Raw genomic sequence first — 17,109 nt, 5'->3', positions numbered from 1 at the left:
TACTCAAAAAAGGAATACTCAGGCATGTACACAGAGTGTCAAGAGTTCCTCAACTTAAGTAGTGACCTGATATTACAAAAATAATCTGGGATGCCTGGGAAAATAAGATGCTATCTCATCTGTCTCATCCCCATGAAGCTCAAGAGCACCCTTTACCCTATGGCTCAGTGAACGAGAAAAGGCAATACCATTCACCATGACCTAAAGTTAATTCTTTAACAAGATCAAGCCACAGTCGATCTTCTCCCCAGTCAACACAAATATGGTTTTAAGCCAAACAAGGTTTAACACTGGTATGTCCACGAAAAGAATATGACAACATTTAAAGACTCTCAGAACTAGCCTCTGATGATCACCCCACTACAACATCAGATTCTATATTTTCCCTTCTGTTTTTAATTACCCCAACCTTAAAAGTAAAGGCCTCATATCTTAATACTTTTTACTCCCATTTAATACTCATATATAATCAATTAAAATGATTGCTAATTCTCATCACTGCCAAATCTCTTCCATGGTTCTTTTCCCTTCATAGAATCCATAACTTACTAGTTTAGTAACAATCACTTGTTGTCACTACAACGACCGTAAGTAAAACAGATCAGTCAGGAATTTTAAACAAGTAATTAACTCAATGCTTACTACACTGTCTAACAAAGAAAACTCCTTTAATACAAACAAGTGGCATTTCACCAGTTAAATGCTTATATTTTAAACAGCTGAAACTGCAAAGAACTTCCAAGGTAATACTTAGATATTTGAGAATCATTTATGCTAAACAGCTGAACCAGTCAAAAGGCGATAAGAATACTGACATTCTAATTTAGAAATAAGTGGGGTTTTTTGTTTGTTTTATTCAAGTTGGAGAACTTCTACTGTCATAAACATATGTAAATACAAAATAAACATACAATGCTTGTTAAAAGCAGCAACTAAGCATTGCTTTTTTGCTCAAAATACAGCAAAAAAGTAATCAATTCTCAATCATCTCTATTAAAGGAGAAAATAGTGATAACACATGATCTATAAAGAACTTATTTAACTTTCAAATATATCATAATAGTGTTTTTAAAAAGAAGCTGAACTTATGCCAATATTAAAAAATTTTTTCTTCAGTTATCCATTAAGCAGATTTTTACTGAGTACCTACTGTAAGGCACTGAAATATACTTTGGATATATAGTAGCAAACCAAACATCTCTGTTCATGAAGCTTAAAATCATCAAACAGATAATCCCCCAAAACAAAAACTAATTATGCAATACAAACTGTACTGGCACTATAAAAGAACAAGGTGATCTTAAACAGTATTAACAAAGAATCTAAGTTTAGGTTGGTATGTCACAGAAGGCCTCTCAAAGTGACAGTGAGGCTTAAGGAGGAATGGAGGGAAGGTGACACAGCGCACGCCAAAGCCTGGAGGAGAGAGCAAGAAAGGATGGCAACCCGAGGAATCGAAAGGAAGCAGCTGGGACACAGAAAGGGAGGGGGAAAGTGGCATGTGAGGCCAGAAGTGAGCAAAAGCAAAATGTAATTACCTTACAAGAAATGGGAAGGCTTCAGGGGTTTGGGGGCAAGTGAGAGACCTGAACAGCCTTCCGTTTTAAGAACATCACTCTGACTACAAGACATAAAATCAGAGAAAGGCAAGAGTGTATGCAGGAAGTTGGTGAGGAAGCTACTGCAGGGCTTTAAGAGCCGACTATGTTACCTTAGACTAGAGTGGTGGCAACACAGATGGGGAAAGAAAAGATAAATTCAAGATATATTTAGAATGTAATGGTCAGAATGCAGAGGGTGGGGGAAAGGAAGCTATCAAGAACGACTCAGGTTTCTTAAGTGAAGAACTAGAGTAAGAAATATTTATTAAAATGAGCACGACTAAAAGAGAAATTTGACAGGGTACGTAATGAAGAGGTTAAGCTTATGATCTGTTGAGACTGAGAGGCTGTGAGAATATAAGCAGAGATAACAGGAAGGCAGAGGACCGTAGCAGTCTAGAGCTAAGAAGAGAAGTGTGGGCTATGATGTGCATTCAGGAGTTGAGAGCATACAGACCACAGAACAGCAGATCACCTAGGGAAAAGGGAAAAGGCAGTAGGTGGGAAGAGGACTCAAATCCAAACAAACTCCAATGTTGAGAGTCTGATAGAGGAGCTGAACTGAAGGAGAATGAAAAGGAGTGGCCAGAAAGGTGGGAAGGAACTAAGCAGGATATCACTGAAAGCAAAAGAGAGTGGGTGTTTCAAGGAAGGAAAACAAAGATCAACTAGACCTATTGAGACTGAAAGGTCAAGTAAGATTTTCAGGTCAAGCTGACTAGTAAGGAAGAAGTGAAGGGTTGGGGAGAGTGGGACATTTGAATATATGTGACACTAGGAAAAAAGTCAACCTGGAATCCAAAACATTATAGATCATTCTTTTCAAATAATGTAAACATCCTTTATCATTTTTTTCCCTCATGTAATTTATTTTAATAAGCCATTAAAGCATATTCTTACCATGATATTAAAACCTAACGACACGGTGACACAGCAAAAACCAACCAGGGTTCTGATGTTGTCACACAGGGCATGCTCTGCAGTTTCATATTTTTAAATTGAACTTTCTAAATAAGAAATAAAATCTACATGTTTTGCAATTCTGAAGTCAACGTTACAAAGACAGAATTTAAATTATTAGAAAATTAAAATGGTTTTCCTGAAGAGAGAATTTTCATACAACTTCCCCCAAAAATGTTAAAATTAATTCATTTAACATGTCTGTCTACTGTATTCCAGGTACACCACTCTTACGACTTTACCCACTTTTTTCTCACCAAGGGCTCTTACGTAAATGTTGGTATGTTCTATGACAATCCCATTATTTGTACTAATACACAAGTCAATAAAGCCTGCCCTTTTTCGGGTTTTCGGCCACTCTGTTATTACTTATGGGCATCACCCTTACCTCTCTGTTGGCTTTATGAGTAGTAGAAACAGTGCCAGATTTTGAATTGGAAAAATGGCTTTTAAGCCTACTGTTTACTGTTATGTATACAACTTTACTGTTACGTATATAACCTGACACAGCTTACTTGGCTTCTCTAATAAACTAAATAAGCTTCAGTCTATTCACCAGTAAATTAGAAAAAAACTTAATTCACAAGGATGTTGAGTGGTTAAATGTGACAACAAATATTAACTGAATCTAATCCTAACATTCTTAATCACTTCTGTGAATTGAACTACCAAGTTATATGCCATTATTATTTCTGCTGAATATAAGCCAAGCAATTCCACTCAAAATTTACGTACTAGTTATAGATCAAATCTTGGAGCATGAATTGTTAAAATTAGTAATATTCTTTACATTTAACAGTGCAATATTCTACAACTGAAATAGATGTGTAATGTTAAATGCACATCTATTTTACACTCCTTTCCTAAAAGCCCCACTGAAATGACAGAAAAGGAATTTCTTAAGATATAAAGCCATAAACCCACAAAAACTGAGAGAACGGGTAGAAAAGACAATAGCAACAAAAATTTGGAAGCTGGAAAGCAGATGGTTGAGTGACAAATGACTTATTTAGCAAACACTAGGAAATCAAATCTTTAGCAAACAGTGGGGAAAGCCAAGAACAAACCCAATTTAAACTGTAAAATCCCCAAAAGACTCAGGAATTGGCAGTTACCACATACATCTGAAGTGGGATGTGGGAGAGAGAGAGTGCTTAAAATAAGGAAGATTGTTTAAAAGTCTGTTTAAGAAGCAACCAGCCCTACAAATCCCAACGGCCCCTCCCCAGCCCCAACAAAAAACTGAAAATATATTGTCTGGTGAATATAAAACACAAGATCCCAGGACTGAGGAAATGAGGCACAAAAGTATGCAGGAGAACATACTGAAAACAAGCTGACTGAGTGAAGAGACATATACAGGGATGCTCCACCAGGTGACCATAAAGCAAAGCTAACGAGACTCTCAGAATTTTGAATCAGCATTTTACTCCCCTACTCTCACACACAACCACCATCTAAGGAAAGGCTATAGCACAAAAGATAAAGACCGAACAAATAAAAACTAAGAAAGCTAAAACTGGAGGACACAGATCACACAGGGATCAGACAGCTAAGAGAAAGTACTATTGTTACTAGAACAGGACAGATATTATTTAAAAGGACCAAAGACAAAAGCTCTTGGAAATCAAATACATGATAATAGATGGAAACTCAACAGAAGTAAAGCAAAAAGAAAAAGAGATGGCAAATACGAAAGAAAATGTGCGAAAATTAGAAGACTGGTCAAGAAGGTCCATTATCCCAATAAAAGGAGTTTGAGAAAGAAAAAAGAAATTGGAAAGAAATAATCAACAACCTCATTCAAGAAAAAGTCTCAGAATTAAAAGATGTTTCCAGACTGAAAGGGGACACCAGTACTCAGCACCCTGAATGAAACAAAACCCACATAAGAACCCATCATCATAAAATTTCAGAACACTAAAAACAGATACAATTTTAAAAGCTTTCCGAGATTTAAAAGAAAGAGAGAAGGGATGGAAAGAGAGAATAAACAAGAGTATATAGGGGAAAAAAGAAAAAACAAAACACATACACACAGGTCACATGTAATATATATAAGGAATCTGAATGGCTTCAAACTTCTCAAAAGCAAAGTGGAAGCTAGAAAGCCATGGAGCAAAATTATAAAATAATACAATTTCCAATCCAGTATTCTTTACCTAACCGAAGAATCAAACAAGTAACAGGGTAAGCTAAAGCCATTTTAAAACATCAAGTGAGCCAAGAATGAATAATGACATGAGTCACTGGAAAATGGAGATCCAACCACAGAAGACAGTGAAAGGAATCTCACAAATATTAATAGTTGCATACCAAGTCTAAAAGGCAATCAGTCCAGAATGAAGCTCAGAGAAATATCAGAGAGACTTCCTCAGGAAGATAAAATTGATAACAGTACCTGATATGTCTGAACATCTCAAGGGACATTTGATGAAATGATGAATCAGTGATTACTACAGAGAAAATTAAGGGGGGGCCAGGTGGGTGGAGACAATGAATTCCAGCCAAATCACCCTATGGTAAAGCTAACAGTCAGCAAGTCACATTGAGAACTTCTTATCAGCTCTTTAGTCTCCTACACTTAAGTACAAGCAGAGGACCTAGAATTGCCAGACATCTGAAGAAAGGCTCTATCATAAAAGGTTAAGCCCAAAACATACAAAAATGGGGAGAAAGGCAACTTGGAGGAAACAGATGATGACAGATGAAACCTTGGGGTGGGGGAACCTGCTAACATTTCTAAATGCTAAATAGTGTAAGAAATATATATATATAAGTGTACCACACACACTAGATGGCTGGGGTGGGAGGAGGGAGGCAAGTACAGGACATTAGACAGGATAGGAAAAGTAATCATATTTTACAAGAACACTGAATAATCAATAGTGATGCAATCATAACTATTAAGAGAAGGAGGGACCAGGAGGAAGGAGGACCAACTGAGTAGGTCATGACAAAGTTAATCTTCATTTTCTACCCACAAAGTTAATAAAGCCAAAAACAAAAGCAAGGATGGACTTCCCTGGTGGCGCAGTGGCTAAGAATCCACCTGCCAATGCGGGGGACACGGGTTTGAGCCCTGGTCCGGAAAGATCCCACATGCCACGGAGCAACTAAGCCCGTGTGCCACAACTACTGAGCCCGCGCGCCTAAAGCCCGGCTCCGCAACAAGAGAAGCCACAGCGATGAGAAGCCCGAGCACCCCGACTATGGAAAGCCCGCGCACAGCAACAAAGACCCCATGTAGCCAAAAATAAAGAAAGAAGGAAATGTATTTAAAAAAAAAAAGTAAGGAGTATTTTATTTAACACACACACATATATAGGGCATATGAGTTAGAAACAGTTCTAAGGGCTTTGCAAATGCATTGAATTCTTATAACAACCCTATGAGGTAGGTACTATTTTCCTCACTTTTTAAAATGAGCAAACTGAGGCACAGCGAGGTTAAGCAGCTAGTAAACAATAGAGGATGGATCAGACCTAAGCAGTCTACTTCCAGGGTCCATGCTCCTAACCACCTGGCTATGTTGCACATCTAGTAGCAACACAAGCAGTTAGAGACTAGGAGGTAAATATCACAGTCATCATCTAAAAGAGGTGAAAGTGATTGCTTCTGGGAAATGAAGCAGGCAGGAAGCTTCTGTTTGTTTTGATAACCATGTAAACTATTTGGCTCTTTAAACGGTGCAGGTACAACCTAAATAAAAATTAAAACTTATAATTTAGAATTTTACAGTTAAAGTATTTTATCTGATGCTACCATCCTAAGAAGTAGGCAAAATGAGTATTATTCCTACTTGATAAGAAAACTCATTCCTCTTTGGTAAATATGAGGGCCAACTCTACAACAGGCACTGCATTTAAAAGACAGACATCAATTCACCTCAAGGTATGAAAAGGCAAAAGAGGTAGAAAAAGCAAGTATTTTCATTCATTTCTTTTCACGTTGTTGCATTTAACTATATGATCCTACAACCTGAACAGCTGTGCTTAAGGTGAGAGAGAATACAAATATAAATCATGATAGAAAAAGCAGAGAAAGGTCTGCTCATTAATCGGTTCAAAAAAGATTTAGCTCTTGCCCTTGAGGAACTCACAGTCTTGTGGGGAAAATGGGTAAACATAATTCAGACTGAATGTGTGCAATGCCTTGACTAGAGGAACACTAAAAAGGGCTAAGGAAACAACATTCCCTGGGTGAAGAGACTGCTTCAGAGGGAACATCTGAGCTGAGCCTTGAAGGAGGAATAGAAGTTTGACCAATTAATTTCACAGAAGAGGCTGTACTAACAATCACAAAACACTAGACTATACATCAGTGTAAAATACCTGTGTCTTCCCTGTGTTGTAAAAATAAGTTCACATTAAAGGTTAACGTGAGACATTAAGAACTTTTTAATGAGAATGATTTTTAAAAATCTAGATACATAATCTTAATGCCTGATCCATGTTTCTGATCTTCATAGTCTCTACCAGTAGCCAACTGAAAGCATTTTCCACATGTGTTAGAAATATTTTAAAATTTAAAGTGTTAGAATATATTTCAAAAGATGACTAAAGAACAACGAATCTTCATTTGTCCTACCATCCAAAAGTTTTATTGTTAACGTGTTTCCTAAGTCGTAATACTGAAATTACAATGTACTCTTTTCTCCTATGGGAGACTAATAGGTGACCAAGCCCAGAAGACACAAGTGACACAGAAACTAACATGGGAAGAAAAAGTAAAAAACACTTTAAAAAAATAAATAGAAACTCATTATCACTTTTTTCTCTTGCAGATATTCTCAAATTCCCTTCCAAGAACCAATTTAAATGAAACATTTCTTTTTCCGAACTACAGTCGTAAAAGAAATAATCTGCAAGAAAGCACAAAGAAAATAATATACAAATTTACCCTATCTGACCTTTACAGGTATTTTAGGGGTCATTTTGATTTCTCAGAATTTAAAGGATACCTCTGAAAAAAAATTTTCTGGTCTTGACGACTTGACTTTGATGTTAACAAAGGCTCAAATATGTAGCTCACTCAAAACAGGTACAGTCAACTCCAGTTACTTTATACCAATATTTAATCATATGTCTCAGTATCTGTTTTTGTCCCTTTAATTTCAAAGCTTCCTACATAATTTGCCCCTCGTTAATGTTCCTCTCAGTTACTATATGGAAAAATTAATTTTGTAGTAATATCTTAAACGGGGACTCTATCTCTACAGTTAAAAACCGAGCTGTAAAGTCTCCTGACTTTAATCATCTGGAACAGCATGTTGTGGAAAGCTCTATCATGCCCCACCACCAGGAGGAAAACAAAAAAGGAGAGAGTCATGCCAGGAGACCACAAACAGTAATTGGCAAAAATCATGGCAGGTCTGAATTCAAAAATATGTGGTTTGCATTTGTGTATCTGACCCATCTTTTATTTCTCTAAATTTAGCAACCACATAATGGACCCGTGGGCTTTACTCAGATCACACCCTTTAAATTTAGAACTTATTAATATTTGGGGTAAATAATTCTTTAAAATTACAGATAAGTATTAGCATGATTTGATACATTTAAAGGTTTAACAATAATTATAATAGGACTCTTAAGGAAACCACCTCCTAGAAGAGGTCTATCTTTTAATGTACAGTTTTGTACACATGATACTGAATACATTCGGCTAGGTAACGAGATTTTAATTACATGACTTAGAAAAGTAATAAAAATCTTGAAAGACAAGACTTTAAATTATTTCAATTAATCATGCCTTTACCTTATATCTTCTAAGTAACTAAAAAAAAAAACAAAAACAAAAAACATGAAAACCTCACTGAAACATTAGGCCTTTGTTTTTCTAAAACTGCAATTCTTTTGAAATATGCTCAATATTTCCAAAGGGAAAACCACAGATATACATTTTGAATGTAAATGTTCCAACTGGTTTGATAAAAGTTCAATCTCAAAAATCTCCAACTAATACTAAAATAATTAAGTATCTTTCAAGCTTATTCAAAGTTCCACAGTGAAAATGAATAGCCTTTGTCATAACTCCTATATTATTTTGATCAAGGTTAGTCAGACTGGCAAATTTGTGAAAAGAACATTCCTTTAAAAATCAACTTAGTTTAAAGCCATGTAGTAGCATGAGATTTCACAACTTTTCTAGCTAGCCAGCTTCAAAGACACAATTGGATTCAATAAACATGATTATCACATTATTTCCAATCCAATTAAGAAAACGCTGGTTTAATAATGTACTTTAGGCTTTATGTATTTTTTTGGTAAGAGAAGAGGAGAACAGGTGGGGTAGACTGTAGGAGCGCAAAGTCGGTTTCATGTCTCTATAAATCCAACCCTCCAAGACTTTGTTTCTTTACCCTTTAAAATGGCTACCACCTTGATCTACCATGCAAAAGGAAAAATGCACAGCATACTACTATCAACGATAAATCCGGTTATTTTTAAGAGTGTATGGCCTCCTACCCCACGAAACACTTTTTAAGATTCCCATTCCTTTACTGTTCCAATGAAACGACCATTAGATAAGTACACAAAAGTTGGGCAATTAGTTTGAGGGCAACCTGTATAACCCAGCTTAGGTCATCTTTCCTGTAATATCTGATGAGGAAAAGCAGCTAACGTTATCTTTCACAGACTAAGAGCAAACACAGTAGAACTTTAAAGGGTTGTCCTGTCCAGTAAAGGAGAAACAAATGTGGGAACCACAACCTCCCCTCCCGTCCCCAAGAGATGATCATAATGATTTTAGGAACTCAAAAGAACAGATTAACTATTAGATGGGTCAGCAAAAACTAGTAACTCTAAAAACCATTTTATAAATAACAAAACCACTTGGTGCTCCCAAACCTATTCTTAATGCTCAAAAACTATCCTGTCAAATAGTGTTTACACAATACTTACACCACTTCCTGGCCAACTAGTTTGAGACCACTCCATCACACTCTTGCTCTAGAAAACTTACCAGAAAAATGCAGTTTCACATACAAAAAGGAAGAAATATATAACGCTTTAGACTGATCTTGTGCATATACATAGCTACTAAAATAAATTGACTCTGCATCTGCTGAGTGTCTGCAGAAACATGGCATGACCTTACCTCTCATCCTCGCCATCCACCAGGGGTGTCGTCAGCGGTAGCACCTTCAACGGGAAAAGAGAAGCAGAGGCTCCTAGGCTGCTGCTACTCCCATCGGAAACTGCCGACATGCCCCCACTGTCACCACTGATAGTCTGAGGTAAGCCAACTAAGGAGGGTTCCGCTGGGCGCCTGGCATCTTCAATTTGGCTTCCAATTGCCTGAGCTAATGATTGTGCAGAGAACTGAGTAGAACTTGGTATCTGCTGCGCCAAAGGCAAATTTATATTAGGTGCTGCCATCAAGGGAGGCTGACTAACACTTTGAACCAAATTACCATTTTGAGTGGCAGGGGCTTGTGCTATATTCTGTGATGGAACCAAGTTTGTTGGGACAGAAGGCATTGCAGAAGGCCCAGCTGAACTAACCTGATTCGTAACAGAAATACTGCTAGCAGAGGGCAAAGGACTGACTGCAGGCAACTGCTGCGAAACAACTCCTGGAGCTACTGACTCTACTCCTTGCGGCTGGGGAGGCACAGTTAACAAGGTACTCTGGGGTGCAATGACCAACTGTTGAGGAAGGCTTGAAGCACTAGCTTGAACTCCCTGATGAAGAATCGCAGCCTGAGCGGGTGGAACTACCTGTGAAGACGGAGGAGCACCTTGCGGGATAACTGAAGGTGTGACTTGGGCAGAGGGCTGCTGCGCTGCCGTAGGTAGGTTTGTCTGTTGACCAATATTTGCAATTTGACTGCCAGGAGGTACAGCAGATACTGCCGTCTGCGCCTGGCCAGCGGGTTGGCCAGCTGCCCCGGCGGGCTGCGCCTGGACTGCTGCGGGCTGCACTGGCAGCTGGATGCCCTGTGGCTGAGCCACAGGAATCCCCGAGGTTCCTGCTCCCACCCCTGCAGAAGTGGGCTGTCCAGAGGACACTGCCGTTTGCAGAATCGGCTGCTGCTGAACATACTCGGAAGCAGGATTCGGAGTCACTGACGGGCCATGGCTCGGGGCCACCGACGGCTGCTGTCCATAGTGTAACTGCTGGGGTGATGTGCCTGGCAGGGGTGCTTGCGCCGGAGGGGCCGCCTGAGAATACGGCAGTTGGGGCTGAGCCAGGCTGGAAACGGAAGGCTGCTGACCTAGAGCTGAAGTTACACCCACCACGCTCACAGGTGATGGCTGGATACCAGCTGCAGCACTGAGAGCGGCTTGCAGAGGTACTGGTTGAAGACCCTGCTTCTGCTGATAGCTCAGTTCTTGAGACTGCAACTGCGCTTGCGAGATCTGTGACTGAGAAATACTCTGTGGCATACTAACTGCTGAAATGCCCGCCGGAGCAGCACTACTGAAGTCCATCTGCGGGAGGGCGACACCTGGAAGAGCGGGCGGCTGCTGCACCACGGCAGCTGGGGCCCCCATCTCTCCGCTTCCCACACTCTCCGTGTAGTGGCTCAGCGTGCTGACACTGCTGCTCACTGAGCTCCCGCTCGTGCTCTCCCTCTCAGAAGTCACTTCTGTCGGGTTTTGTTTTACGCTTTCCACTGCTTTATTTATCACCACCCCTTCGGCGGTGGGGGCAGCGTTTTCTTTCTCATAGAACTCGGTGCAAGTCCATCTACCTTTTTTGAAGGGCTCAGAACTCGAATCTAACTTCACAACTCTGAACCTGGACGTGTTAACTGTTGGCTGTTGCTGCTGACTTGAAACTGATCCTACAGTCATCCCTGCAGCTGCACTGGCAGTGCTGTTAATGAGAACGGAGGACGAAATCGTACCGTTGCCCAGGCCGCTCAAGACAGTCACGTTAACACCGCAGCTCACTCCAGGCCCAACGCTCACACCGGCAGCACTGGGAACGTTGCTCGCACTTAAATTAGCATTAGCAAGCATGCTGCTGGTCACGTTAGGATTAAAACCGCCCACAGCCGTAATGTTAACATTATTCATCGTATTAGTACCTGGAACAGAATTTATACCTATACTGCCGCTTGTACTCGGAGCACGGATACTAGTCATTACAGATGCAGGTGAGCCACTCGATGATACGGCAGAAGTTGGTGCAACTGGCATAACAGTGTCAGAGCTTCCAGTTGTAGACAGTTTTCTGGATACTGGGCTTGCGGGCGGCCCTCCCGGAATGGGTGTACTGGCCACACTGGCATGGGATGGATGGTGGTGCCCGTGATGGAGGTGGTGCCCATGATGAATGTGAGGGTGGTGATGGAGGGAGTGGGGATGAGCATTCCCATTGATTACAACATTCTGTTGTGGAAGGTGAGGCAAATGAGGCTGAGGAAGGGGGGGCTGGTTGGGAGAGACTGCCCCAGGTGTCTCGGCTTCCTGGAAGTTATTGAGAGTTTCTTCTGAGGAGCTGCGTTCAGGCTCCCCTAAGTCGGTAGCCCTGGAAAGTGACACATCAAGGATCTCGGAAGACGACAGATCTTCTGTGTGAGATTCATCCAGATCATCGTAGCTTTCGGTGTCCTCTGCGATGCTGTTGTTAGAGCTGATGCTAGCGGAGATCTGAGCCGGGGTCACGCTCGTTATCTGGAAGCCACTTTTCTTTTTCATTTGAGTTCCGCCTGGCGCAAGAGGCTGTGCCTGCAGCTGAGCCTGCGAAAGGAGGTTCAGGCTTTGTGGAGGCGGAGGCTGTGGTCCCGACAGAGAAGATGCTGCAGGAGGTGGCGGCTGGAGCAGCGACGGAGGCGGAAAATCCTCGGAAGATGGGGCACTACTACCAACGCCGGTACCTGCTGCACTGAGAGCAGAGGCGCTGCCACCACCACTGCCCCTTCGAGGCAACATTGCCGGGTGCGCCATCTTCCTAGCACTAATGTCTGCAGCGGCCGAGGCCGCGGCCGCGGCGGCGGTGGACTCGGGCGGCTGGTGCATTGTGCTGGGTACCGGGGGGCGGAGGAGGCGAGTGCAATTTCCTTCGGCACCGTAATCTTTGTATGCAAGACGCCGAGGAGGAAAACGGGACCTGACGCTCCGCCCGGCGCGATTCCTCCTCCTCCTCCTTCTCAGCCGAAGGCGCTGGCCGCTTCTGCCTTCGAGGGCGAGCTTCGGGAAGGGAGGATGAACGAGGGTGAACAGAACAGCCAGGGACCCGAAGGGGGGACCCCTTCAGTCCTTCGCCATTCACTTTCCCCTCTAGCCTCACACCCCCCTTTATATTCCGCTTCACGTGGGGTGCGGGGAAGGAGGGAGGGGAAGACCAGGGGAGGGGGGAGGCTAGGGGAGGGGGTGGGAAAGCCGAGAAATGCCCACCTTCTCCGGACAACTCCGAAGCCACCTCCACCCCTCCTCCCGCCGCGGCGGCGGCGGCCGCTGCAAAACCCTCCCGGTCGCTCTGCACGAAGGCGGCGGCGCCGAGCGAGTGTCGCCTTCCCCTCGCCACCCCCAGCCCCGCCGCCGCCGGCGAACCCTGAGCTCACTGTGGCTCAAACCTCCCCTCCCGGCCCCGCCGGCCCCGCTCGGCCCTCCCCCCACGCCCTGCGGACCCTTTCAAACCCCCTGGGCTCGAGGCGGCTGCTCCGTGAGGAAACGCTGGCCGCGGCTGAGGCCGGCGCGGCGAGGCTCGAAGCGGGGCGGCGGCGGGGCGCCGGGTACGGTGAGCCCAGCAACGGGGCGCGGGCGGGCGCGCAGAGACGCCGGGTCCTCGCGGAGCACGGCCGGGGCGCGGCGGCGGCGGTGGCAGCGGGAGCCCAGGGACCTCTCCATCACTGGCAGCCATGGAGCCCGAGCATTTTCCTCCCTCTGGGCAGGCGCCTCGGCTCGGCACACGTCCTCGGGGAGGAAGGGGCCGGCGCCCGAGCCTCCCCGGAGGGCGGCGGGACGTGCGCTAGCGCCGACGATGCGAGCCGCTCTAGTCCTCTTCCTCTGCAGCCGGTTCGTCCGCACCCCGCTGCTCCCGCGGTCCGGGCGGGAGGGGGCCGCAGGCGGCGGCGGCGACTCCTTTCTCGGCGGCGTTGGTGGCCAGAGGGGCTGCTGCAGCGACTGCAGCCGACGCCGTTCAAAGGAACGAGAGGTGGGGTTGGTCGGTGTCGGCGAACGGGGCGGGTGAGTGGGTGGGTGCCGAGGGAGGGCGGCGGGCGGAGAGGGGGCTGTGGTGGTTGTTACTAGTGCTTTTCTCCGGCTCCACCGTATCCCCGGGTCTCTCGCGGCATCGGCAGAGGAGGGACCAGCGCCCGAGCGCAGGAGGAGGAGGGGCGACTGCCGGCCAGAGGAGGCGGTGGCGGTGGCGGTGGCGGGGGGAGGGGGCTGGCTGAGGAGAAGGAGGGAAGATGGCGTCTGCGCATGCGCCCCGGCGCCGCAGACATAAAGCCGGGTCTGGCGGAGGAGGAGGCGGCGGGTCTTCGAACCTCGCCGAGCGCCGGGTCTCCTGGCGGAAATTTCCGAAGGCTGGCGGAGGCGCCGACGACGTCGGCGGCGGCGGTGGTGGGGGGTGGGGAATTTCGGCCGGGGGAGCGAAACCGGGTCGGCCGGAGAGAGTCGGCCTGATGGGGGTGGGGCAGGGTGCGGGGCGCGCGCAGGCTAGGTGTGTCCGCTCCTTTTTCACACGCGGCCGGCGCGCGCGCGCAGGCACGCGGCAGGGGAGGGGGCGCGGCAGGGAGGGGCTCGAGGAGGCCGCCGGCGCCCGGGTCTCGGGTGTAAGCGCTCTGGGTAGTGTCCCCCGCCTGCGGAATGGGTAATGAGGCTTTTCTCCGCAGCAACAGCATCACGAGTTTCAGTTCCCAGGAGTCCGCCGCCGCCACGACATGAGTCAGGCTTTCTTCCTCGGCGCGTGGAGGAGCCCTCCTCCTCCTCGCCGCACCTGGGCTCGACCCCGGCCCGCGCGGCCCTCGCCCCCTCGGAGGATGCCCCAGCGCTCGGAGCCGCAGGGTCCGCGGAAGGCCGGTGGCTCTTCGGGATAGACGCTCCCTTTTGTGCGGCGCAGTTGCAGCTGCCATGTGGTCCCCTCGCCTTTCGACGGCCACGGGCTAGCCAGCCCGGCAGATATTGCAGCTGTTTGCAGTTAACTGCCTGAGCTCTTCTCTGGAGAGGGAGCGCTTGCAATCCGTCGTTACCTGGAGGGAAGCAGTAGCCCGGCCTAGTAAAATAACTGACCTCAACAGGTGGAGCTTATCTCCAGCAGGGATAGCATTTCGTTTAATTGTCCAGGCTGTAGCATGCATAGGTTTGACTTAAAAGACAAACTGGCCTAGTCATGGTGGCAACACGATGATCAATGAAGACTACCCTTTAGGGTTAGAAAAGAGAAAGAACCATCTGCAATTCCAGTTTAAAAAATAATAATAAAACCTGCATGGATCTGAGCGTGGTGCTACAGAAGGAATGTTAGGTTTGATGGGAGGCAGTTTACTGGAAGTTGCTTCCCTGGCATTACACGTCAAAACATTCTAGCTCTAAGCATTGTTTACTGCTAGGCGAGAGTGTACTTCTCGCCCAGGAATTAAAAAACAACAAAGTAGAAAACCCTAGGGAGAAATGTGGTTTTATTTCAACTTAGGTTGTTGAGAAACTGAACGTTTATGGTTAGACCTATGCTTCAGTAAGACTCACAGACTTCCAGACCTACAATCCTATTTTGAGCTTATTAAAACATAAATGGCATAATTGTCGATTCAACACGTTACTTTAGGTTTCTCTAGACTTTTCCCCTCATTCTGTCCCCCAAGAGGTTAGGAATATCACCATTTTATTACTGAATAGAAACGCACCCTCAACACCCCCGTATAGCCTGTATCAAAGTTTTGCTATATTGCTTTTTCTGTGGTGTCTCCCACTAAACCCAAAAGGTAGGACTACGTGTTTTTAATGTGGAGTTCCGGAGTAGGTACAAAGTAGGTGCTCACAAATGTTGAAAATGACATGGTAGTAAAAATCAAATTCACTTGAAAAGACCGGACTTGGTTTATGTTACTCATGAATTAATACATGAATGACTGGGGTTTTTTTACATAACTATGGCCATTTGTGTATTTTACAAAAATAATTTCTTTTTTAATGTTACAACAGCTTTTGTTGCAAGAAATACATCTGATTAATGGCCGCCATTCATTGTTGAAATGCAACTCTGACATGCTTTTTTCAACAGTTTTTGAACGGAAAATAGGAAGTATCCTAATGAACTGAAACTGCAATAGAATTTAGTAGGGCAAAATGTGTTTGTGAGCTAGTGTGAAAGAAAATGCTCTAGATAGCTCAAAATCTTGCCTTAGGTCAAAATTTTAAATTACCCCAAACAACAGCCCAACACCCCCTGGTGTGTTGAGCTAAATACCTGCCGCCTAAATACCAACTATGATAGGGTTTGAAGCAGAAGAAAACCATGTAATAAAGTCTTCCGGACTTGCTTGGTGGTGCAGTGGTTAAGAATCCGCCTGCCACTGCAGGGAACACGGGTTCGAGCCCTGGTCCGCGAAGATCCCACACGCCGTGGAGTAACTAAGCCCGTGCGCCGCAACTACTGAGCCTGCTCTCTAGAGCCCGGGAGCCACGACTACTGAAGCCCACATGCCTAGAACCTGTCCTCCGCAACAAGAGAAACCACCGCAATGAGAAGCCCGCACACCGCAATGAAGAGTAAACCCCGCTCTCCACAACTAGAGAAAGCCTGCGTGCAACGAAGACCAACTCAGCCAAAAATAAATAATAAATAAATTTATAAAAAATAAAAAAATAAAGTCTTCCAGCGTTGACAGAATGAGTCATTGAGATCACCCTGTAAGAGCAGATACTTCTAATAACAGGTAGTAATTAGTATTGTTATTTTGGGCTGTTTTGATGTTGGGGGTTAGTGGGTATATTATTTCTTTTAAAAGAAAGTTGTTATTGTTTTAACTTTTCCAGGATAACATAAGACACAGAAAATACAGCCTTTTGAAATGTGTTTCACTTTTATCTGCCATATCACCTTCAAATTCCTGGTTAGGCTGCATCAAGTCCCACTGAGATATGACGAGCAGCTCTGCAATTACGGCAACCTGCGTTTGAGAAACATCGCGCTCTCTCCCTCCCCTTTCTCCAGTTGCCAACATTTCTATGACCAGCAATACATAAATATAAGTCCATAAAAACAAGCAGAAGCACTTGAACAACCCCATGTTGTTATCATGTTACCACCTTTTAGTCTAAAAGGTCTGGATTTTTTTTACATTAATATCAAATGCACACTGCTATGTGCAATTAAGTCATTAATTCCTTTGAACCCAGTACTTGGAGTTACCCTTTGTCTTTTGAAAGACTGCATTTCACCTGTTTACATTCTAAAGGTATAGTTCTGAATTACTCTCTATTGTGGAAAAGATTAGTCCATAGTGCAGTGTTCACTTAAATCTTGCTATTGTGACATTGCAAACCCCATTGTTACCGAAAGCTCCACCTCTCTGTACACCGGTGCTGAATCAAATCTTGGGGACAGAGTTTGGATGAAGTAGAAGAAGATAGCTTTATTGCTT

The 17,109-nt window shown here is 44.6% G+C and overlaps 2 protein-coding genes across 2 annotated transcripts in view; one reads left to right on the top strand and one right to left on the bottom strand.

Moving 5' to 3' along the window:
- The window catches only part of TSC22D1 (TSC22 domain family member 1), a 135,316-nt gene extending 122,543 nt beyond the window's left edge, over window positions 1-12,773 (bottom strand). Inside the window, exon 1 of the mRNA XM_059995487.1 lies at window positions 9,666-12,773. Within this exon, the coding sequence (XP_059851470.1) occupies window positions 9,666-12,538 (2,873 nt within the window). The 5' untranslated portion in view covers window positions 12,539-12,773. The remainder of the gene's footprint in view (window positions 1-9,665) is intronic.
- On the top strand, window positions 12,725-16,285 carry LOC132413938 (serine/arginine repetitive matrix protein 1-like). Its single transcript, XM_069540014.1, has 2 exons — window positions 12,725-13,676; window positions 14,359-16,285. The coding sequence occupies exons 1-2, from the start codon at window positions 12,725-12,727 to the stop codon at window positions 14,673-14,675; spliced, it is 1,269 nt and encodes a 422-aa protein (XP_069396115.1). The 3' UTR covers window positions 14,676-16,285.
- Window positions 16,286-17,109: the final 824 nt, after the last annotated feature.

This window comes from Delphinus delphis, chromosome 18, assembly GCF_949987515.2.
Source record: "Delphinus delphis chromosome 18, mDelDel1.2, whole genome shotgun sequence".
Lineage (NCBI taxonomy): Eukaryota > Metazoa > Chordata > Mammalia > Artiodactyla > Delphinidae > Delphinus > Delphinus delphis.
Note: the sequence above shows the minus strand (reverse complement) of the source record. Positions and strands in the feature narration are given on the sequence as shown.